Consider the following 25,855-nt stretch of genomic DNA (forward strand, 5'->3'; position numbering starts at 1 on the left):
ATCCCACTGGTTGGTTTCAAAGTTAAGAAATGGAGCTTTGTTCTTATGCAACTTATATTCCAGAAAGGAAGATAAAACCTGTATAGAAACAAATACAAGGTGAAATTTTAAGTGCCTCAGTTACAGATAATGTGCTTATGAGAAAGATCACTACCTTGGGGGAAAGGGTGCTGTGAAAGCAGTAAGTCCCAGAGGACAGAGGGGTCTCACTTTAGGAATGAATATATTGGGAAACTGAATGGTAAAACTGAATTTTCATAGTTTTATTCACTGGTTTAATATGGCTTTCAAGTTCTTTGTGATTTAATCCTAAATTATAAATTGCAATGCCTCATCTCAATGCAATGCTTTAAGATTTTGTGTCGAGAATTCAGTTCACATAGCCTGGAGTAACCCCCAGTTACTGAAATTCTCCTCATCCTTCAGGAACAAGGTCAAAAGCCTCCTCTATGAAGGATTCCTTGGCTCCCTGGTCAGAACTAACTACATTAGCAATAAGCAATTGATCCCTTTATGGCACACACCACACTGTTTTGTATCATCACTTGTGTACACATCCACTTCTGCTAACCTGTAACCCCTCTAAGGGCAAAGGTCCATGTCTTCCTGTTGCAGCATTTATAGAATCTAAAACTATACTAGGTACACAGCAGAGTCAATAAATACTGAATGAATCTTAGTTTGGGGCTACTAAAGTAGTATTATATGGTGACAAAGTAGAGCTAGAAGTATTTTAAAAAGTAATACACACACACACACACACACACACACACACACACACAAATGAATCCTTTCCCATTCTTTCTTTTTTTTAAATATATTTATTTTATTTTTGGCTGCGTTGGGTCTTCATTACTGCGCGGGCTTTCTCTAGTTGTGGCGAGCGGGGGCTACTCTTTGTTGTGGTGCCTGGGCTTCTTATTGCGGTGGCTTCTCTTATTGCGGAGCACGGGCTCTAGGTGCACAGGCTTCAGTAGTTGTGGCTCGCGGGTTCTAGATTGCAGGCTCAGCAGTTGTGGCGCACAGGCTTAGCTGTTCTGCAGCATGTGGGATCTTCCCAGACCAGGGCTTGAACCCCTGTCCCCTGCATTGGCAGGCGGATTCTCAACCACTGCACCACCAGGGAAGCCCCAATCCTTTCCTATTCTTAATGCCAGGAACCAGCTCTTTCAAGTGTGACTTGGTGTTGGTATCTTCATACATAAAGCATATAGCAAAAGTACGAAGGATCCAGAAAAAGGACAATCAAAATGATTAAACTATGAGTAAAAATGGACTTGGGACATATAGTCTAGAAAATGTATAAATTCATACTCGGTCTTCAGGACTACGAGCATACATATGCATATACTTCCCATCTTCACAGGTACTTAGAAAGAATGAAACCAGCAAAATTCTAGTAAGAGGAAGTTCATTAGAAACAAAGGAAGAAAAACAAACAAAAATAAAAATTAAATAATGACTGAGTACATATTTCAAACAACCCCTGCCTTAGAAGATAAAAAGCACAAAAGAGATTAAAGACATTATGAATACATGTTTATAAAGCAGTTTCATAAAAATGCATAAAATGAGTATCTCCGCATAAAAATGAAATACCTTTTTTCTTAGAAATTCATAAAATAAACTGTAAAGTTAAAAAGTGAACATTTCCCCATTCTCCTTACCAAATGCTTAACTATGCTACCCAACATTCTCAGCCCAAAAGTAGCATTATTATAACATGGACACAAACATCAAAACAAAAGGATTTTAAGACACAGACCCATGTTAATATTTGAAATAACTGGAAATGGTAACATTATTCTTTAAATAAAATAATTGTTGAACACAATGAAATTAATGAAGTCTCCAATGCCCAGGACATATTATGTGAATTGTGGAGGGACAATGTTTTTATTCTTTTTGAAAAATGAACTATGTAACAAACTTCCAAAATTAACTGCTTTACTATATTTTATTGATATAAATACAACTAATTTCAATAAGCATCAGCTACCATTCTACCATTACACCAAAGGCAAAATGATTAAATACTAATGTGAAGTATAATTACAGAAACGCTTTCACTTCTACTAAAGTCGTCTCTAACACCATCCTATATACTTTGTACAGTTTGCTTGTAATTGATGAGATATTTGAAATGAAGCAAAGTTGAATTTTAATCAAACTTTCATTTCTCAGTGGAAAATGCTCTCTTCATCAGAGGTGGTTGAGCCTTCCCGACATCAAACATCATTTCCAAAGGTGGGTTATTAAGAGAACACCAATCAGGTATACGGCCTGTCTGGTTATAATATTCCTTTGAGACTGAACGGCTCCCAAGTATGTCTTGCAGTGCTCCAAAAATAGCTCCTGTGTGGTGAACATATTTTTATAGCTGATATGAAAACTTTTACTGGAAAATTTTATGTACACATACATCCACTTCATTATATGACAAGAGAGAATAGGTAAAATTCAGTAATGCATATTCACAGTCTTCAAATTAATTCCGGTTAAGTTGTTCTATATCCTGTATTTTGAAAAACAGGGTAAGCCATAACTCCTATGTTGAAAATAACTTAAATGGCGTAAACTACATTATAGTGAAAATGATAAGTATTAATGTGTTTAAATGCAGGGAGAGTGAGGTTGAATAAGGTGGAAAGTATTTTCAACTCTGTGTAAACACAATAAATAACAATCTGAGTTTTCTTTGCCACACTCTCAGATTATATGTCAGTAAAAAAACAGCAGTGCAAAACTCAATAAGCCAACCATAATATCCTAAGAGTCTATGTTGAAGACCTTATACAGACCCACAAGGCAGTTTCCAAAAAATAACTTAGTGACTAAATCCATTCTTCCTAGATCAAAATTACATTTTGACCAAATTCTACTTTACAAGAAATATAATACATATCAATTTAAAATCTCAAGACTTGGTTTTCTCTCTAAATGATCCTGATACCTATGAGCTGTAACTGCATCATAAGACACATATCAGAACTTACAGATATACACATCTATGATTGTTCTCTCTTCAAAGTAGTCTCTTTATTTGGCTATTGCCTTGTTTCAATAAAACTATCATTTCCTAAAACATTCAATAAACCCAGTCACAAAATATAGTGTAATTATAAAACAAAGAGATCAATTTTCATATATGGCTCACAAATTAGCTTTGTAAGGAATTAAAACAAGTGTTTTAAGCAATGGTCGCATAATTAAAATAAATGCATAGCTATCACTATCATTATGCGGGATGACTTTAATTGGACAGAGTTCACTGAAAAAAAAAAATAGAAGTGCAAATGATAAGAGAAATAAGTATATAATTCTGAAAACTAATAATTTAAGGAAAAGTAAATGTTCAAAGAAAATTATTTAATAGTTCTATTAGTTTAATATGTACACAATTTCAAACAATGAATCATCTATTCTAATATAACCATTAGTAATGTCATTCAGGAACCAATTACTATATAATCATTATTTTTAAAAGTGAAATTCTTGGGAATTCCCTGGCAGTCCAGTGGTTAGGACTCCACACTTCCACTGCTGGGGTGCCTGGATTCGATCCCTGGTTGGGGAACTAAGATCCCGCAAGCCACGTGGTATGGACAAAAAAAAAAAACAAAAACACAAAAACAAAAAAGAAAAATCAGAAATTCTTACCTCCCAACCAGGCTACACAATTAGCCTTTGCAGGTGGAGTATGAATTCGGAATGTCTTGGTGCCAAGTGTTTTTTTATATTTTGGTTTTTCTACCAAATACCTTATTTCTGCAAGTAGTCTGTGGAGGAATCCTGGCAACATAGACGTGCCACCTATGACTACCAAATTCTCTGCTAGTTGCTTCCTGGTGTCTATTGGGCACTGTTATTAAAGAGAAAGAAAAAAAGAATTAACTATAAATAATGCTTGATTGAATTTAAGAAAACATACAGATTATTAGGTGATCATTTGTATTACAAAAAAGGGCCACAGCAAGGTTTCTTTTTTTAAATTAATTAATTTATTTATCTATTTATCTATCTATCTATCTATCTTTGGCTGCATTGGGTCCTCGCTGCTGTGTGTGGGCTTTCTCTAGTTGTGGCGAGCGGGGGTTACTCTTCACTGAAGTGTGTGGTCTTCTCATTGCAGTGGCTTCTCTTGCTGCAGAGCACGGGCTCTAGGCGCGTGGGCTTCAGTCGTTGTGGCACGCAGGCTCAGTAGTTGTGACGCATGGGCTTAGTTGCTCCACTGCATGTGGGATCTTCCCAGACCAGGGTTCAAACCCGTGTCCTCTGCATTGGCAGGAGGATTCTTAACCACTGAGCCACCAGGGAAGCCCTTTTATTTTTTTTCTTTTTGTTTTTTTAATTGGGGTATAATTGTTGTACAATGTTGTGTTAGTTTCCACTGTACAGCTAAGTGGAGTTCCCTGTGCTATACAGCAGGTTCTTATTAGTTATCTATTTTATAATATTAGCGTATATATGTCAATCCCAATCTCCTAATTCATCCCACCCTCCAAAAAGGGCCACAGCAAGGTTTCTTTAACAAGAGAGTTTTTCAGGTGGCAAATAAACCCCATGATGATATTACCACGTACTTATATAAATCCTTAAAGATTTAAAAAGCTAATAGTGTAGACTTTTAAATTCCACAGGGAATATAGTAGTAATATGGGAGTATTCTCATTTTCAGGGTAGAATGGCTGAGCTGAGCAAAGAACATGAGAAGAAATAACTTTTCGTTTCTTTTTTAGTAAGGAAAACATGTGGAAACCTAATTTTTCTAAGGTACTATATCCACTATATCCAGAGCCAGTTATCAAGTGGGAAGATAACATTCTTAGAAAAATTATGTTTCCACATCAGTTCTTTCTAAGCATCAGGAATGTTACAGTCCTTCAATGATGTCATGTTTTTCATAAAGTCCCCAGGTAGAGCCATAGAGGTAGACAATATCTCCCAAAGTGATAGTATTTTACAGGAGTTCTATGGTCCCACAGTCATTAAACAAAAGAGACATATACCTTGTGGAATGAAAAACTTAATACTACACAAACCTGCATTTGAAGAAACTACAAGCCATACTAGGTACAAAATAAAAATGTTATTGTTGTCAGGGAAAAAATGCATGATGTGTCTATAGAACATATTACCCCGGGTTTGAAATGTTGTGGGTACCATATATAAGTGCCAAAGTAAAACTCATTAACCATAAAACTTCACATAAAAGCTTAAAAATGTAACTAATGGCTAAAATTAAAAATACAGACAATATGATTTTAAAAATTTCTCTATAAAGGGCTGTATTCATAAATTGAAACCTTTTACAAAATAAAAGTACCTGCATAAGGGAATCCAATATTAAAGTGGCAACTGATTTCTCTTCATTATCTTGTTCAAAAAGGATTTCCACAACTGAATCTCTAATGAGATTAAAAACAGAGAGTGTTTTGTTGGCATCACATAATATGACATAGTACATACCATTAGTTCTACTGACATATTTTTAGGTACCAGTACTATATTAATGTAGAGTAATGGTTAAAACACAAGGTGTTTGCATTTGTAAATGAGAAAAATAATAGCACTTGCCTCACAGGTGTTGCGATAGAGATTCAATGAGTTAATAAAACAGTGCCTGGCACATAGGAGGTACTCCCTAAGTACTAGCTATAATTATTATTATGTATAGATTTACAAATATTTTGTCCACCTTAAACCTAATAACAGAAAAGGAGCAGAATTCTGTAATAGTCGGTAGAATTCAACAAGCAGATCAGTAGTGATACAACAGATTTAAAACCAAACAAGACCCTCCCCCATCCAGCCCAAAGCATTTCTTTGTTTTTAAAAACAATACATGGCAAAGATGGCTGGTTGCCTAATAAAATATTCATGTGCCTGTTCATTTTCAAATTAAAAGATATAGAACTATTAGGGTTATTTTTGGTAGCACAAGGAAGATCTTTGTTGTGATGGAATAGTTCTATATCTTGATTGTGGTGGTGCTGATTATGGAAAGCTACATGTGATACAATTACACAGAACAATATATACACATTGCACCAATGCCAATTTACTGGTTTTGATATTGTACTATAGTTACATAAGATGTATCCATTGGGAGAAACTGGGTGAAGAGTACATGGGACCTCTCTATATTATCTTAGCAACTTCCTGCGAATCTGTAATTATTTGAAAATAAAAAAAAGATAAAACTCCTATAAGCTGGATACAATGCCCCTCCCCAGTTGAAACACTATATTTATCAGCCTCCCTTGCAGCTAGATGTAGCTAAGTACCCGACAATGAGATGGAGGCAAAAGTAGTATGTGGGACTGCTAGAAAGTCTCCTTCAAAAGGAGAGGAAGCATTTTTCTCTTTTCCTTCCCAGGATTGCATGCTTGAAACACGGATGGAGTAGCTAACTCCACCAACCACCCTGGACCCCAAGGACAAGGGCTACACCTCAAAGATGATAGATGGAAGGAAGCTTGGGTCACTAGTGGCAGTTATCATACCATCCTTGGACTATCTACCTCTGAACCTCTTTTAAATGATAGATAAATTCTATCTTGTTGAAGCCACTATTTTCAGGTTTGTATAACTGGTAACCAAACTGAACCCTAACCAATGCAATATAAAACTATACATATAAATATACATATACATACAATATCTTTTAAAATAAAACTGGGACCATACTATGCATACTACTTTAAAGTTTTTTTGAATCTTTTTCAAAACATAAAATTCTCTTCCTGATATTCAACCTACTTGCTAAGTGTCGATTTCACTGGTACAGTCTACTGAGGTCTACAGTATGCCGAACACTCACTCACTCATAGTTAGTTAGCCACTTGCCTCTATGCCTGCGTACTTCTCCTTCTACCAGTTGAGCTAAATACTCACAAAGCATCAGTTTTCTTTTTCCAAATCTTTGTCAGTTAATTTGATATTGAAATGACATAATTTAACAATTATCACTTAAGCAATGAAACATTACGGTAGAAAATAAACACTTATTTTCTTCTTCTCTTATTCTGGGCTCCACTAAACAATCAGGAGAAATTTTTAAGTAGTAAATTAGTGAATATAACTTAAATAAAAGATAAAACGATAAAAACTTACTACCAAAAAGTGTTACATTCTTACTTTTTTGTTTCCCCAACCTACTATCTTTAACATCTGTATATTTATGTTCATCCTTCTAGTATCTCAACCTCTACATTAATTATCTCAAAATCTAACAGGATCTTCTATATTTATATAATTCTTTTCTGTTCATCTTCTGATCTAATATTTTACAGATAAAACTTTTATAATACAAATTTTATATAGCTTGGGTATAAACAAAAATTATATTGTTACCAATATAATCATGTAAGTCCTTGACAACTTATATTGCATCATCAGACCGAATAATGAATAATAAAAAGGTGAATTACTAACTGGTCCTAAAGATTTAGTATATTTGGAAGAATGCATTCTTTCTAACAAGACAATGTTTTAAAGCAGGAGTCAGCAAACTATGGCCTGCAAGCCAAATCCAGCCCACTGTCTGTTTTTGCAAATAAAGTTTTATTGGAACACAAGTCATGCTCACTCATTTACACATTGCCTATGGCTGATTCTGCACTCCAACTGTAGAGCTGAGTAGCTGCAACAGAGACCATATGGCCCACCAAGCCTAAGGTATTTACCATTTGGTCCTTTACAGAAAAAGTTTGATGAATCCTGTTTTAAAGTATCATACTTTATTCTCCATCTCAAAGAATGGTTGATTCTGAATTACTTTGAAGAACAGAAAAAAAAATTTTTTAAGTTTTAAAACATTAAAAAGTTGAATAATAAAAATAATCATGAATGATGAGGCTTAATGAAAAACACATAATTATTAAATCAATAATACTAAAGGTTTATACAAATATTAAGGCCAAAAATTTATTTTAGTTCATTATTTTGCTCATAAAAATTAAGGTCTAACCTGATTGATCCAAGGACATGTAAAATCTTCTCTCCATCTAATGGGTAGTCAACATTTGGCGGTGGTGAGGGACGCTGAAATATAAATATCATAAGCATAAGTATACAAATTACAACCTCTGAAAAAAAAATATACATTTATTTTTAGCTTACCTCAGTATTCCCATCAATATTAAATTTTGCTTCTTGGATTTTTAGTCCACGCTTCAGATCACTAACAAAGCAACTGCGCACTTAAAAGAAAAGGAGACATTGTTACCGTTTGTGATTGAATCAATGTCCCAGTTAAAACAATTCTATTCAAGTGGACAAGTTAATCATCTGTTCCTTCAGATTTTATAAACTATCTCCGTCTTTAGTTAGCTTATGACAATTTATACACATATAAAAAACTTTTCATTCACTGAGGAATCATAAGACATGTTCCATGTTCGTCTTCCACAAAGCCACATTAAAAAAAGACAAAACCACATTTGAGGAAACTTATGTTCTTTGATATTCCTTGTATAAAGAGTACCATAATAAAAATAAATTTTAGCATCATGAAAATGTAGCCATTCTAATTGAACAGCATATCTCTTTGAACCAGACTGATTTATATCTAATCGTATTTATCTATCCTATTCTTTTTTAAAAATGTTGGTTGGTCAGAACACAAAGCTAAATTTTGGTCTTAGTTACAGTAACACTCCTTAGTTTAGGGTTTTCTGGCATGATTATTTTCTCCCTCTTGCACACTATATCTTTTTTCTCACTTTGAACATTTATTCTTTTAAAGATTATTTCTGTTGCAAAATACCTTTTATAATAAGCGGGTGCAAATTATTTTCAGAAATAGGTAAGGAATAAAAAATTTTTTCAAGTAGAGACAAAATTGATGTTGAGGAACTTCCCTGGTGGCGCAGTGGTTAAGAATCCTCCTGGCAATGCAGGGGACATGGGTTCCAGCCGTGGTCCGGGAAGATCCCACATGCCACGGAGCAACTAAGCCCGTGCACCACAACTACTGGGCCTGTGCTCTAGAGTCCGCGTGCCACAACTACTGAAGCCCGTGCACCTAGAGCCCGTGCTCCACAACAAGAGAAGGCACTGCAATGAGAAGCCAGTGCACTGCAACGAAGAGTAGCCCTCGTTCGCCGCAAACAGAGAAAGCCCATGCGCAGCAATGAAGACCCAACGTAGCCAAATAAATAAAATAAATATATTAATTAATTAAAAAAATTGATGTTGAGAGCAAGAAATCTAATGATTTGATTAATGACTTGCAAAACATGCTGACATAAACTTATATATTATACAAAATTCTTTTCATTTACTAATTCAAAATATATTTGTTAAGAATCTACAATATGCCAAGAACTGTATAGCGCAGGAAACTATATTCAATAAAATCTTGTAATAACCTATAATGGAAAAGATTCTGAAAAAGAATATATACAACTGTGGACTTCCCTGGCAGTCCAGTGGTTAAGACTCTGTGCTCCCAGTGCATGGGTTTGATCCCTGGTTGGGGAACTAAGATCCCATAGACCGCATGGCACAGCCAAAAAAAAAAAAGAGTATATATAACTGAATCAGTTTGCTGTACCCTGAGACACTGTAAATCAACTATACTTCAATTTAAAAAAACAGAGTTTACAATATGCTAATATGCTAGACAGTAAGCTATGTGCTCGTTACTTACGTATTTTATACTTTAAGTCCTCACAACTAAGCAATGTAAATACTTAGACTTCAACATCTTACATACTTGGCATATGAAGGTGTTCTTTAAGGAAACCAAATTCACTGAATTAAAAATCCAAGAACAGCTAAATTACACTTAAGGATTTTAAAATAATTGAAAAAAATGTAGGTACTACATAAGTAACTAATATAAATGAGCGTGCAAGAGTATGTGTACGTATTGCATATTTGTTTTTAATAGAAATGGGTTCCTACTGTACATATTATTCAGCAACATGCTTTTTCCCTTAATACATTATGGATACCCTTCCAAATCAATACATCTAGCTCCTCCTTTTAAAAAGCTATATGGTGGGACTTCCCTGGTGGTCCAGTGGTTAAGAATCCACCTTGCAATGCAGGGGCAACTAAGCCTGTGCACAACAACTAGAGAGAACCCACGTGCCGCAACAAAAAATCCTGTGCCGCAACTAAGATCCGATGCAGCCAAAAATTTAATAAATAAATATTTTAAAAAACAAATAAATAAAAGCTATATGATATTCCTTATTATGAAGTCACCAAACTTCATTCAACATACCCTCTTAGATAGGATGCACACTTTTCAATTTTTATATATATGCCAGAATGCTTTCCAAAAAGGTTAGTTTTCAATTCTTACTAATAGCAACATATTAATTTTCCCATAATCTCACGAATACTAAAGGTCTATCTTTCAAATTTTTGCCAATCTGATGTTTCCCTGGGTAATGGGAAAGTTAAACATCTTTTCACAAGATGGAAGCTATATGGAAAGAAACATTCCAAGGAATTATCAACTGTTACATCATGGGGGACAGGACTGGAAGAACGAAAGGGAAACTATTTCACTTGAGGTATTTCTGTATTATTTGAGCTTTTGCAATAAGCGTGTACCAATGACTGAAATTTTATAATAACTGAAGAGATTTTTGGTAATTATACAACATAAGTTAGCAACATAATGAAGAACAAGATCCATTTTGCAGCCCTAGGTCTAACCCTACCTATTGTGTGACACTGAACAAATCATTTAATATTTCAGGGACCCAATTGTACCAGATTATCTCCAGGTCCCATTTAACTCTAAAATCCATTATTGTCTAATTCTCTATTACATATTCTAGAGTATTTATTTTACATGACACTTTCAGTAATGAAGAACTTTACATTACAGTTTAACTGCTTTTCCTTTTAGTGAATCGAAATACCAGAAAACTCAATTTAAACATTATCATAAAAATACACTCTAGCAAAGGAGAAGTAATATATCTTATTAAAGTGAATCTAATATACTTTACCCAACTGTAGAATTTCTGAAGTCAGTAAAATGACTGACCTTATAAAAATGACCTTTAAAATGCTAGAGCTTAAAAAAATGCTGAACAACATAAAATCAGTGGCTTTCATAAGCAATGTAACTGTTAATTCATACTGTGAAAACTACTAATTCCTTAGTAACTCTCTATACTCTATTTATCATTGAGAAGTTTCTTCAATAATACATCAAAAGTAATGCCAAAAGGGAATTCTCTGGTGGTCGAGTGGTTAGGACTCCGTACTTTCACTGCCGAGGGCCTGGGTTCAATTCCTGGTCAGGGAACTAAGATCTCACAAGCCGCATGGTGTGGCCAAAAAAAAAAAAAAGGAATACCAAAAGCTTCCATAAATCTGATGAAATACCAAAATGTTATTTACGTTATTCCATAGCCTAAATGTTAAATATTTTTAGGATATTACATTATGAATTTAATATATTTTATATCTGTGTAAATACTTAGAAACACTTGCCCTCCAAATGAATACTTAATGATGAAGGGGACAAAAATGGGAACTTAGTTTACCTTTAATGTCTTCCAATATACCTTCAGGAATTGAACCTAAAACAGAAATTTTATTTAGAACTACAGAACTTTATAAGCAGAAACAGTCTGTAAAATTGCATTCACATTTCCATTTTCCATTTCAGCAAACTACAAAAAATTAAAAAGTACCATAATTTTTTAAAAGCCAAATAAAAAAATCAACTTTGCTTTTAGGGAAGAAACTTCAGCATTCGAAGCCAAGCCAAAGCACGGAAGTTGAAGCCAGATGTGCACAAGGTGCTGAAGAATGTCACTAATACTCATAAATTTGATAAAAATAAGACCTTAAAAATATCATAGAATAATTGGCACTAGATAGGAATTGACCAAGAAAATATTTTCTACCATAAAAAGATTTGCTGGTTATCTGTGTTAAAGTACTTAGAAGAAATGGTAGGGCTTAAACATGAGCTATTTACTTTTCTTTTACAAAAAGTGAAGTTTCAAGTTTGCTTATCTTTTCTGTGATAATAAATGACTGTCAGTGACATGCTAACCTAATACATATTTGTAAAAAGGATCACACACAGACTTTTAATTTTTTTCAAGGTAAACGTGACATTTTTAAAAATGAGTGAGAAAGTACCTATTCAAAGAAACCTATATAATACAGGAAGACTTTAGAAGATAATATTTGCATATGTTACCACTGTTATGTGATTTTGTTGCCAATAAATCTAGTTTTCCAAGTCAGACTCAGAAACAATGTTTTCTAAGTTTAGAATCTTCTAAACTCAGAATTTTTAACTCATTGTTAAGTATGTAAAAATATTCTGATTGATCTGTAAGAACAAATTATTTATATCAATGAAGACAGAAATTTATAGCTACAAAAGGAATCATGATTTAATAAGGGTAATCAGGCACTTCTTCCATCTGGAGCTACATATCTTGTTAGCTACATCTTTACGTTATGACAGCTGCTGAAACTAAGAATTAAGATAAAGTTAATACCACACTTTCAAAATGTTAAGCCATAACCTTTAAAAAGTAATAAACAATATTTAATCACATTGCTTTTCTGAGAGGGAGCAAAACAAATTTACCATTAGTAAGTATGGCTTTAGAATTATTATTTTACCTTTATTATATTTTTCTTTCTAAATTCTTACCTTTGTGTTTTGTAATACAGTAATAATGATACATATAGTTTATAAATAAATATAGACATAAATATGTATTGCAGGTACATGCTCAAAATTTTTTACTGATGTGGCCAGTGTGTGATCAAAAAGTTTGAAGATTCCTATTGTTAAATGTTAAAATTTATCTCACAGGGGGATAACGATTTCCAAAATGATTTAAACCTGGCTATGAACAGATAAATGTAACTAGATTATAAGAACCTACAAATTTAAGAGTAAGTGCTAAAAACCATAACATTTCACACGTGCTAAACTCTCTCTAGGAATATTCAAATAAATTCCAACATGTGCCAGAGACATTTGGTAATATGAAAAACAGTTTTCTTTAGGCAACATGGAAGGCAGGCTTCAAAATAAAGGGCTTATTTCAGCTGGGCGTAGATGGTGCTTTGGGAAGGGGCTTTTCAATCTTAGGGAATAATCACAGCCATTTAAACTTTGCAAATGAGGAGTAGAAATAAGAGGCATTCACTGGCTCTGGCTTTGAAAAACCATATTTAAATTTCAGCTAATTTAGGAGAATAAGAAGTATAATATTTTATATATAATTTACTTTTCAACTGTACACTTTTCAAATCAATGTACTTAGTCTCTGTAAGTTTTAAGTTAGTATATTCATTCTTTTTTGAACTAGGTTCTAAATACTAAATGAAAGCGGCTCATTCAAAGTTCACTTAAGGATATCCGAGTATATGTAAGACTTATACCTAATCTTTGCTAAGGACCTCGACAAGAGATATTTAAAATACATGTGCATTTCTGATCCTCCTAAGTGGATCCTTCAGCAAACAGTGATATGATTTAATTCCTCAATTATTAGGATCGCAGACTCAAGACTTTTGGGGCGTATGAGAGGGAAAGATTAGAATCACAGTCCAAGACAGTTGGTTAAAGAAAGGGATGTCCAAGAACATACAGTTTAGAATTTTAAGGAAATGTCATAGTTTTAGTGAAGAGCTTTATTAAAAACATCTGGCAGACTTCCCCGGCGGTCCAGTGGTTAAGACTCTGCACTTCCATTGCAGGGGGCATGGGTTCGATCCCTGGTCGGGGAACTAAGATCCCGCATGCCATGGCATGGCCACAAAAAAAAAAAAAACAAACTTGGGATGCTACACTAAACTTATTATCTTTGGATATCTTTTATTAACTAACTGTCATCATGATATACTAAAAAGGTAACAAAGTTTATCTGGAATAGAAAAATAATAATCTGATCTACAAAATGAAGAATGTGCTATTATCTTAACTACCTAAAGAACAACAGGAAAACAATATATGCAAGGATAAATGTCCTAACAACCCACCTTTCTCTTTCCAACATTTATTCAGTGCCCAGGCACTTGAAAAATAAATAAGACAGGGATTCTCAGTCTATTGAGGGAAACAGTTATCAGGTAAATGAGGCTGTTATATGTACTATAATAAATACTGCTGAGGGTGTAACAGAGAGGGGAGCAATTTATTCTGCTTAGGGAAAATGAGGAAGGTTTCACAATTAAGATGACCTTTCAGTTGAGTCATGTAGGGGGATCAAAAACCCAAATAGGTAAAGAAAAACATCCCAGGTAAAGAAATAGTATAAATGAAGGCACAGGGTTGTTGAAGAACAATGGTGCCAGGAAGATGTATGAAATTTACTGTAGCTGAAATAAGGTGCAAAGGGTTGAGTTTAGTAGTTAAAGCTAAGAGGTAGAATAAAGTTGGATTGTGAAGAAACATGCATATCAAACAGATAATCTGGATTTTAACCTGTGGGGGCCAGCAAAAATTCTCAAGCAAAAGAGCAATGTAATAGGATTAATTTTGTGAAAGTTATTCCTGCCAACAGTGTGAAATAGACTAAATGGGTCCAAAAAGTAGGTTCCTGTAATAATCCAAGCAAGAAGCAATGAGGGCCTAGTTGACAATGTCTTTGTTTTCAGATGTTCTGTGTTGTGGAGGACAGAAAAAAAGAGATGAAAAAGAGATTTCTGAGGGAGAATTCAAAGGACTGATAAACTCTCAGTTATCTAAAATGGGAGCTCAGTAAGATATTATCTTTATCTAACCATGATTTGTTAAAATGAATTTAGGGAAAGAGATAATGTATTTACTTCTGGAAGTCTTAAGTTTGAGGTGTCGAGAGGGATGCCTAGTTTATATCTAGTAATCAATTGGAAATATGAAGTTTAGAAGAAGGGTTGGGCCCAGTGATACACTTAAGAATCAACAGCATACTGATGTAGCTGAAGTTATGGGAACACAAGAGATCACTTTTAAAAAGACAGCAGGAGGAAAAAAAGGAACAAAAAATAAATCCCTAGAAGAATATCAGCAGAGAAAGCAAGAGCAGAAGAAATTAAGAAGGAATACTTGGAGAAATAAGAGAAAACCATAAAGGAAGAAAAGTCCTGAAAGCCAAGGGAAGAGATAATATCAAGAGTATATGATAATCCAGATGCGAACTATTATATATAGGATGGATAAACAACAATGTCCTACTGTATAGCACAGGGAACTACATTCAATATCCTGTGATAAATCATAATGGAAAAGAATATGAAAAAAGTATATATATGTATAACTGAGTCACTTTGCTATGCAGCAGAAATTAACAACATTGTAATTCAACTATACTTCAATACAATTTAAAAAAAAAGAGTATATGATAATCCATAATGTCAAAAGTTCTGGAAAGAATGAATAAAATTCAACTACTGGATTTGGTGATTAACAGCTCAATGATGACCTTATAATTGGAGCCATGTCATCAGAGTGATGTGAGAAAAAGAGAATAACTATGCAATGGGGGGAAAAAATGAGTTGAACAAAAAGGGAATGTAAACCACTCAAAGTTTATAATGATTTTACCCATCACAGAGGGAAGGCTCTGTTCTTTAGCAGCACCTGTGTCAACAGTACATTGTTCCAATAGTTGAGTTTCCAACTCCCTGAAGATTAAAAAAAAAAAAAAAGTCACTGGAATTACAATAATGCAACTGATATCCTTTTCTTATTTAATACTTTTACTTCATAACAGATCATGATGCTTTAAATAAAAGTGGTTTTACCCTTAAAAGATGAATATACTCAAGGCTAGTAAAGAATGGAATAAATAACATTAAATGTCCATATTACAAGTCCTCTATTGATCACTGTAAAAAAATTTGCATTTTTTTTTGGCACCGGTGAAGCAAATGTGCTAAATGCCAAGAAACTTACTTGTGAAGAGCTTTTCCTCCTAGGGGAAGCGCTCCCCAACAATTTAGTACTGGGATTCCTTCATATATCTATAAGGTAGTCAAGGGTATTACTATTTTAGGAGGTAAAATGTGTTTCCCTCAGTATTTTCCTCACCTCTGCATTATTGTTCTAAATCAGCTTGGCTGGCAAATTCTTACTTCTTTTTTTAAAAAGAGTTACAGAAAAATCAGAGAGTCTTTTTCCTTCTCCAAAGAAAACAGTTAAACATATACGTACACACATATATACACACACACACAGAATTCATTTGTTAGAGCTTGGGTGTCCAACAATGTAGCCACTGACCACATGTGGCTATTGAGCACTTGAAATATGGCTGGTCCGAACTGAGATGTGCTGTAAGAATAACCTCCACAGCAAACACAGAAAACTTAGTAATTAAAAAAAAAAAAACCTGTAAAATATCTCTTTATAATTTATTATATTGACTATATATTGAAATGATAGTATTTTAAATACATTGGGCTAAATAAAATACACTACTAATTTCATCTCTTTCATTTGAACTTTTAAAATTTGTAGCTCTTAGAAAAATTTTAAATTACATATGTCTCACACTGTATTTCTATCAGAGCTGAGAGGACAGTGGACAATACTGTACTACGGGTTTGCTACCTTATTTTACATATTGTTTTTGCTGATGTTTCATAAGTACATTATTTATGAAAAAGAAAAAAGTATATTGGTAAGAGCACTGGCTTTGGAGACAAACATGGGTTTATATCTTGGCTATACACTTCTATTAACCTGGGTCAACTACCATCACAACTTTCAATCATCTTATTCATATATTGAAGAGAATAATACTTTTGTTGCAGGGTTGTTATGAGACTAACACACAAAATACTTTATATTTAAAAAAGCTATTGCCTAATTTAGTTCTTTAGGAGCTAATGATTCTTGATTTCCTTCCCATGAGTACTTCTTCTAATAAATACACACATAGGTCTCAAAATTGCAAGAGTCTTGCATTTATGTACTTCAAACTCCTTTTCAAATGTAGCAAATGTCTACTGTAACATTTCTAAGAGATGTTTACCTATACTCTACTTAAATTCTTCTAATGATGGGGAATGGACCAGTTTATAGTCAGTAATTTCATTTTGGAACAGCTTAAATTATTAGGGAGTTCCTCCCAATGGCAAATGATATAAAAACTACAGCACTTACTGTGCAATTTATGTGCTAGGTCTTATGCTAAATATTTTACATACATTATCTCACTCAAGTCACACAATGCCCCTATGAGGTGGAATTATTATAATTCCCATTTTACAGATGAGGAAACTAAGCCCAAAAGAGATTAAGCTACTTGACCAAAATCATACAACTAGAAAGAAGCTTAGCTGTCATACTGCCCCCATCATAGCCTCAGGAAATAGAAAAAAAAATCTATTTACTTTTCCACAGTGAGCCCTTCAGCTATTTGAAGGCAGATTTCACGTTGCCATTTAAGTTTTATCTTTTCTTGATTTAACTTTCTCATTTATTTTTTTAAATTTTTAACTTTTTATTTATTTATTTTTCATTCCCCTATTCTACACTCCCTCTAGCCCCTGGTAACCACTAATCTACATCTGCCTTTTTTTTTTTTTTTTTGATGTGGACCATTTTTAAAGTCTTTATTGAATGTTACAATATTGCTTCTGTTTTATGTTTTGGCTTTTTGCCCGTGAGGCATGTGGGATCTTAGCTCCCCCACCAGGGATAGAACCCGCACCCTCTGCACTGGAAGGCAAAGTCTCAACCACTGGACTGCCAGGGAAGTCCCTAACTTTCTCATTTCTGTTTCCAGTTATTCTTCATATGATCTTTTCTTAGAACTTGACTATCCTACCCATCTTCTTTGACACATCTTAATTAGCTGATGTTCCTCTTAAAAACTGAACGTAATAGGTCTGATCTCTGGAGTTTATACTGGGACCAAGTCATAATGACAATTTCTACAAAAAGTAAATTTAAGTCTCACAATCCTGTGAATTTTTTCCACATATGTCATATTTGTACATGATAACCCAAAATAGCTTGATGCAATAAAAACAATTTGTAGTAAGCCTAATTATTCTAAAGTAGAGTAAAAACTGCAAAATTAGCTGGTTTACAAAAAAGATACAGGTAACACCAGGCTTTCCCTATATCCACAATCCAGGACCATGGCAGAGTTTATCCCAAGTGTAAGAAGAGCCATTAGATGACTTGGAGCAAGCAAGACAGATGGAACCTAGAAAACAACAAATCCAAAACAACAACAACAAAACCAGAATGAATGTCAGTAGTTGAAGGTGTTTCCCTTACATTTCAAATATATTTGAAAAAATTCATAATTATGATACCTACTCAACCATTTTACGGCACTAAATTAAGAATTAGTTGATTTACTTGAATTTACACAATAAACAAAATACACTGTAATAAATAGAAACACTCTTTAAGTTCTCTAAGTCTTTTCATTCTGAAATGACAATTATGAAGCATTTTTATTAATTCAGTTCTCTCTCTTTTGGAGGGAAAACTGAAAAGGATAAAAGAAGAGGTCCAGAAACATACATTCAAAGGAAGATGCTAAATTTAAAAAATAAAGAGATGCCTTTATCATCAAAATAGAAATAGAGAAAAAGAATTCTTGATTGTCCTCATTCACAAAGTTCACAATATGAACTATATTCTAAAAATATTATAATATAGCGGTTAAAATTAAATTGAAGAACTACAAAAATCCTTAGCTCTAAGTGACATTTTTCAGTGAAAATTTGCCAGATCTGGTGACATCCCAAATATCAGGTAAATATTCAGTCAAAATATGGAAGTCCATAATAACCAAGCGGCAAACAAAATAATGGCTGTATTTCCTTTATCTAAGTACAGCAGGTGTTCTGGTTATATACCAGATAAGGATACTAACATAAATATAACTAAAATGCTAAGTTCAAGTAAAAATACAGAAAATCATCTATTTTATTCAGATAAGAGCTAAAGTGACTTCCTGCTGTGTTTTGTGTTCTCCCTATTGCAAACCAAATTCCTGAATTAGTGACATCAGTAAGTACAGGAGGGTATGTAACCTGTTTCTCTGTGCCTGTCTTACTAAATTATAACTTAGAAATATTAACTGCCCTTATCTCATAAATACATTGTGATTTTTGATATATTTTGTGTTCAGTAGAATGTATGAAAATTACATTTACATGTGCTTAATTTCTTATATACCATACACATTTTATACACTCTTCTAAATTGCTGAAAAACTCTAAATTCCTAAGGCAGAGATTTTTTTAAAAAGTTAAATAATAAAGATTCTGGCCTACTATGAAACGTAATCATTTAAGTCATAATTTTGGTCTTTAAAATAATCTTGACTCCTATAAAATGAAAGCTACAAGTAATATAACTAATATCAAGATGTAAGAGTCACTCCTGGCATTGCCCACTTACTCTATGGGAGACATTATTTGAATACTCCATTTAATGGGAATTTAAAGCCTAAAATGAAAGAATTGGAGAATTTAGAACAGTCAGCATAACTAAGCAATGAAAACTAGAAAGACCTGGAAGAAAAACATCATTAACTTTACAGCACGGAATATAACTTTTAATTTCAGAAAAAAGTCCCAAAACTTAAAACCTGTACTAAAATAAACAAACAAGGGAAACAGCAATAAAAATAAACCTTCAATTATCTAAGTATTAGATGAAATGCTTAATACGCATGAAATAACCACACAAAGAAAGAAAATAAACGGTCAATTTGTAGAGGATTCAGTTTATTTTATCATCCAATTCCTCTTTCCAATGAAGGAAATAAAATGAGGACCTTTTAGTTTAAGCTTTGAGTACCTACTAAAAACAACAACATAAAAAACAGGTACCTCAAAATACTTGAAAAGAACACGAGTGAGTGTCTCTCTGAAGTGGGAAGGACATAATACCGACTCAATAACCACAACTCTGCGGTCTCTGGGATTCACCAATAGATGCCTGAAAAGTGATAGTTTTGTTTTTAAAAGTAAATAAAAGTTTGTATTTATTTTGGTACATAATGCAGTTTGTTAAGATTAGAGAAATTGTACCACCTTCACTTAAGAAGCTTTACAACAAAAAGACATCTTCATTTTATTATCCGTGAAAGATAACGTTTTCATTTTTTAAATTTTTAAATGTTTTTAAATTTTTTATTCAATTTTGAAAGGTTATTTTCTATTTACAGTTATTACAAAATATTGGCTCTATCCCTGTGTTGTACAATACAGCCCCGAGCCTATCGTACACCCAGTAGTTTGTGCCTCCCACTCCCTCACCCCTATGTTGCCCCCGGTAGCCCTTAGTTTGCTCTCTATATCTGTGAGTCTGCTTCTTCTTTGTTATATTCACTAGTTTGTAGTATTTTTTAGATTCCACAAAGAAGTGATATCATATAGTGTTTGTCCGTCTCTGTCTGACTTGTTTCACTTAGCATAATGCCCTCCAAATCCATCCATGTTGCTGCAAATGGCAAAATTTCCGGTTTTTTTTAATGGCTGAGTAGTATTCCATGGTATATATCAATATATATGCCACAGAAAGATAACATTTTTGACCTCTTACTACGTGCCATGCACTGTCTCAGGAAATTTACATCTATTAACTCATTTATCTCAGAAAACAAAAACTATAGCCTATTATGAATACTAACTTGAGCCATTAAAAAGATATTTTCTTTTTTTAAGCTACAGAAGTAGTATATGCTCACAAGACTCCAAATATTATAGAAGCTTATAACTTGGAAAGTACAAAAATACCATATACCTCTACTACCCAGAAGCTTCCACTTACAGCAGTTTATAGATTTTCATTATTGTGTATGTATATGCATATATTTTAACAGAAATATTCATTCCACAGATGTTGTTCTGCAACATGCTTTTTTCAATTATCAGAATATCTAAGACATCTTTCTGTATCAGTACATAAAGATACAGAACTTTTTAAATGACAATATAGTGTTTCACTATATGGATGTACAATAATTAAATTATCCAATCCCCTTTATTAATGGACATTTGACTTATTTTCAATATTTCCTTATGCTTGCTAGTTTCCTAGTCTTCAAATATATTTTTGAAAAGATTGAAAATAAGAAAGTTAAAATGGCAATGGAAATTAACTTTTTTTTGCATTAGAAATAATACAACCAAATATCAGTATGACGAGCACTAGGAAAAGCTGGGGGGGGGGGGGAAACACAATTGCATTTTACCTGAAATACAGTATGTGGATGAATTCCTTTAGGTAGGAATATAATTCTTCTGTATTGATATTATATTGTACAACTTGAATAGGCTATAAAAAATTAAAATGATTTATTAATTTATAATCATAAAATAATCTCAAACTAAAACATGCTTATTTATTTTTCTAATGGATTTTCTGGTAATAAGTCAAAAGCAATTTGTATTGAGAATAGATACAAACGTCAAAAATAGATTAATCACTTAAATTAGAAATGTTTAAGAACTGGCATGTCCAAGATGACAAAATGTTTTGGTTTATGCAATGAAAATCTGTGTCCACAGTAAGTAAAGAGCTGTGCTCATCACATTTTTCTTCCATCTGACATTATTTTGGCATCACCGATAAAAAGCAGCATCAATTAAAAGGCATCAAAGGCTTCCTCAAATACTCCAGACTTGGTTCAGTCCCTGTTATTTACTCCCAAAGCATTGACACTTTGCCTTTTGTAATATCACCCCACTTAATTACTTGTAAAATGTCTACCTTCCCATTAGACTACAAACTCCATGGGGCAAGAACTACTTCTGGCTTGCTTATGATATATCCTCCTTCAACTGATACAGTGCCAGGAACAAAGTAAACAGCTCATAAATATGTGTGGCAAAAATGAAAACATGCACCATTAGCACTAAAGTAAACACTACCAAACCATGGGTGCTAAGTCAACACTTACACATCACAAGGGCTCCATTTACTGTATCCTGCTCCAACATGTGCTTTTATGAAAACAAATATGTTCGTATTTGTTAAATAAGGGAATAATGTCTATATAATATGAAGGTTGTACAGTTCATATTAGGCAAGAGGAGCTGAAATGATGATAGCAGAGTTATAACCTTCATCAAGGTAAAGAAAGTCATCAACTCAGTGGTCACACAAATCAGCATTCTTTCAGATCTATTTTTAAAAAGTTTAAATGATCCCATGTACCAGGGGCTCCCGTACCAGAGTGGACCCTTTCAAGACTCTTTATTGGGCTGCATTTCTTCCTGGTCCCCCCTTAACAATAGCCAGAGAGGCTCAGAGCTCACTTTTATATCTGCATTGTCTCAGCACCCACCAACCAACAGTTTCAATTATTTCATTTTATTTTAAATATCCCCAAGAGAGCTTCCAGCCACACTCAATCGCAACTCAAAGCTATTCCAATTTTTTCCTGAGGTATTAATTTTTGTTTTTGCTGATGCTCGGATTACAAAGTTCCATGGGTTTTAAATAATCTACCCCAACCTATTTTTTCCCAAAACCTGTTTTTGTTTGCTATCAAGGAGAGGTTTTTCAGGAATGCAAATACTAAGTTATGGTAGAAAAATCTGTATTTGATTTTAACAGGCAAATTTTATGGCATGTAAAATTATTCTTTCTATTGTTCTACAATTCCTACTCTGCAAAATTAACTTTGGCAAGACTTTCTTTTAAAAAATGTGTTTTTCACAGGTCTTTTGAATTACAGATAAAGAAATGAGGACCTGGCTCATATTCTGAACAGGGTAAGAATAAAATGATTCTATAATTACATTACAAGGCTCAGGCAATTATTTTATTGAGCTCAAAAACTTTCTCTTAATGTCATATAATTTCATTTATATAAATTAAATAGAAAAAGCAAATCTATAAAGACAAAGAACATCCGTGGTGGGCTCGGGGTGGGAATGGGGATTAACGATAAGCAGGCATTAGCGATCTTACTGGAATGACAAAAATGTTCTAAAACTGAACTGTGGTGATGGCTGCACAACTTGATATATTTACTAAAAATCACTGAATCGCACACTTAAAATAGGTGAATTTTGTGGTATGAAAAATTAAACCTGGGCTTCCCTGGTGGCGCAGTGGTTGAGAATCCGCCTGCCAATGCAGGGGACACGGGTTCGAGCCCTGGTCTGGGAAGATCCCACATGCCACGGAGCAACTAGATCCGTGAGCCACAATTACTGAGCCTGCGCATCTGGAGCCTGTGCTCCGCAACAAGAGAGGCCGCAATAGTGAGAGGCCCGCGCACTGCGATGAAGAGTGGCCCCCAATTGCCGCAACTAGAGAAAGCCCTCGCACAGAAACGAAGACCCAACACAGCCAAAAATAAATAAATAAGTAAATAAATTAAAAAAAAAAAAAAAGAAAAATTAAACCTAAATAAAGAATCAAAAAAGTTTTCTTGGAATACAGTCTAAGTTATACATTTAGCACTGTTCTAATCAGTCCTACTTAAAGTCACATTTAAAAATATTTTACAGTACAGCATTTATTTTGCTAATTTGTTATAAAAAAAAAATTACCTTAGGCATGCCAGCTTTTTTTATCACACTAGGAATTATGCATCTTGGACCAGTTTCTCCAGCAAATCCACACCTACAAATAAATAGAAAATTGAAACAATTCAACTTATTTTAACATTCTTTTTATATATTTGTCACAGAAACAAGTTTTTCTGTATTTTTTTTCAAAGCAGTGGTCACAAAAACATCTAGAAACATCTCTGATGTATTCAAAGGGACAAAAAAACTAAGGAAAAGTTAATACCATCTATTCATAATTATGTATTAAAGGTAAAAAATAAAATTGTTTCAAATTAGTGACAGTGAAATAAACCAGTGTATTATTTTAGGGTAGCACTTACTTTTCTTTCTGTTTTTAATTTTACTTGAATTTTAGGTAACACATCTCTACAGTCCTGAATCTGTACTCCATTATCTGACTTCATGCCTATAATTCATGTTACTCATAATTCCATCATTCTAATATTAGCTTCCATATTGATGCACTTCCTTTGGTCTAGTTTTTAAACTATGCATATGTGACATAATCATAATCACACTGTTCGCACATCATGAATTCATAAGATTCTGCCCATATTGTTAGTCTTCACTGCTATCATTTTTTAAATTGCATAAAATAGTTCATCCCTTTTAAAAAACTATTCTCCTTTCTAGAGTATTTAAGTATTTCCATTTCTGTTTCAGGTAAAACAAAACTTTGCTAAAAATGTTGTTAAAAAGGATTGCCATGTAAGTTTAGTCTTAATATTATCTTTTCTTGTCCTGTCTGGTTTTCAGTACTGCTCTCCTCCTATTCCTAAATAGCTCTCTCCATCTTCTTTTAGTCACATCCCCATGTTTATTTGACTTGTACCAGTGCTCCCGAAATTCCCCAGGATGCATAAACTCATCTTATCACCCTCCTGTTGTCTCTGTCAATAACCATCCTCCTATATAGTAGTTCCATTTCTCGTTTCCGCAACATACCTAAAATAATTATCCTTGGGTGTCAGCCTCAAGGTACTTACTATGGTATTTAAATAAACCTTTAAAAATAAATAAAAAATATAATTATGGGAGGATCTTGCTTAGAACAGTAAGAGAATATCATGAACTAAGGACTATGTTTAATCCAATTCTGGAGCACCTGAAGCCCAATTTTCCTGTTTTTTGTTTGTTTTCTTTAGCAGCACTGGGCGTCTTGTGGGATCTTAGTTCCCCAGCCAGGGATTGAACCTGGCCCTCGGCAGTGAAAATGCCCAGTCATAACCACTGGAGAGCCAGGGAATTCCCTCCAATTCTTAAATAGGCTCTTTTGACCACTTGTTCAACAAATAGTTATTAAATACATACTACATGTCATGCACTGTTCAGAGATATACAAAGTTTTTTCAAATGTTTCCATTTCAGATAGAAGATGCAATTCTGGCTGTCACGTTCTTTTTTCTTGAGCTCAGTATAAGGGCTCTCAATCTGGAATCCAAGGACCACTGCGATGGTCCACCAACCCCTGAAATTGTGTGCAAATATTTTAAGGTTTGTGTATTTGTGGCTTTCTTTCGGTCGTCAAAGGGATCTATGCCATCCAAAAGGTTGAGAACCACTACTCTAGTGTTTACAAGTTGCCTTTTAAAATGTTAAATTTCCTAATCTAAGAGTTGGTGGGTGGGAGCAACGAAGACTCTCTAGAGAATTATCTATAGGGTTTCAGTTTTTCATGCATTCAGCCTTCCTAATTCGACTTCCTACTCTTGGGAAGCAGTAGCCCTGTCTTAAACATATTTTAATTTCCAACACCAATAGCATCTCTTTTCAATAAATGCTTAATAACGGAGGTCGTCATCAAGCATTACAGTTCGGTTGCCACCTCCCTAAGCAGATAAAGCCAGATAAGCGGGGCCTAGGTCATCGCTGTCATCCCCTGCATAGATGACCCCAAAGGGTCCGTTCAGTTTGGGGTGACGACCGGGGCGGCAATGAAGGCAATTTTCCCGAAGCCTCCTGGGCCTCTCTAGGAGTCAGAACCTGACCGCTCCACCGGATTCCCGGGATCTGCATCGCCCACCGTGCAAGTAACAAGGGCTGTCATTTGCGGAGGTCCTGGGGGAAGAACTGGAGACGGAACAAGCCGCCTCTGGAGCCTGCGACGAGGACCCGGGCTGGGCCTGGGGCTCGGCTACCCGCCCTCCCCTCGGGACGACGGCAGCTGGCGCCGCGGCCACTCACTTGGTAAAAGCCTCTCCCAGGTCTATCACGACCGCCGTTTTCTCTCCGCCGCTCCCCAGGCCCTCGTACAGCGGCATGGTAGCAAACAAGCCGGTAAGGAGATGGGCGCGGACAGACCTCGGCTGCCGACAGCCCTCGGCTCTCGGGGGGCGGGGCCGGGGCGACGGCGCGCGGG

The 25,855-nt window shown here is 34.4% G+C and overlaps 1 protein-coding gene and 1 long non-coding RNA gene across 2 annotated transcripts; one reads left to right on the top strand and one right to left on the bottom strand.

The window, feature by feature from the left end:
* Positions 1-1,579: 1,579 nt before the first annotated feature.
* Positions 1,580-25,855, bottom strand: ACTR10 (actin related protein 10). The gene is made up of 13 exons (XM_082450521.1): positions 25,681-25,855; positions 23,476-23,548; positions 21,165-21,247; positions 19,798-19,906; positions 18,045-18,152; positions 15,890-15,957; positions 15,539-15,618; positions 11,520-11,555; positions 8,125-8,204; positions 7,973-8,046; positions 5,327-5,408; positions 3,661-3,862; positions 1,580-2,355 (listed from the first exon to the last, which is right to left on the bottom strand). The coding sequence occupies exons 1-13, from the start codon at positions 25,755-25,757 to the stop codon at positions 2,174-2,176; spliced, it is 1,254 nt and encodes a 417-aa protein (XP_082306647.1). The 5' UTR covers positions 25,758-25,855; the 3' UTR covers positions 1,580-2,173.
* On the top strand, positions 5,415-12,925 carry LOC309655416. Its single transcript, XR_014260832.1, has 2 exons — positions 5,415-6,582; positions 8,904-12,925. It is a non-coding gene; the product is annotated as an uncharacterized lncRNA (long non-coding RNA).

Source organism: Balaenoptera physalus (genome assembly GCF_965194825.1).
Source record: "Balaenoptera physalus genome assembly, chromosome: 2".
NCBI lineage: Eukaryota > Metazoa > Chordata > Mammalia > Artiodactyla > Balaenopteridae > Balaenoptera > Balaenoptera physalus.

What these genes read in the sequence shown, in the direction of transcription:
- ACTR10 (XM_082450521.1), bottom strand. Translation starts at nt 25,757, where the DNA reads ATGCCGCTGTACGAGGGCCTGGGGAGCGGCGGAGAGAAAACGGCGGTC. An exon ending in GAGCCTTCCCTCTGTGATGG is followed by an intron (nt 11,556 to 15,538) that starts GTAAAATCATTA and finishes TTTCTGTTTTAG; the next exon opens with GTTCAATTCCTGAAGGTATA. An exon ending in ATATTGATGGGAATACTGAG is followed by an intron (nt 8,047 to 8,124) that starts GTAAGCTAAAAA and finishes TTTATATTTCAG; the next exon opens with CGTCCCTCACCACCGCCAAA.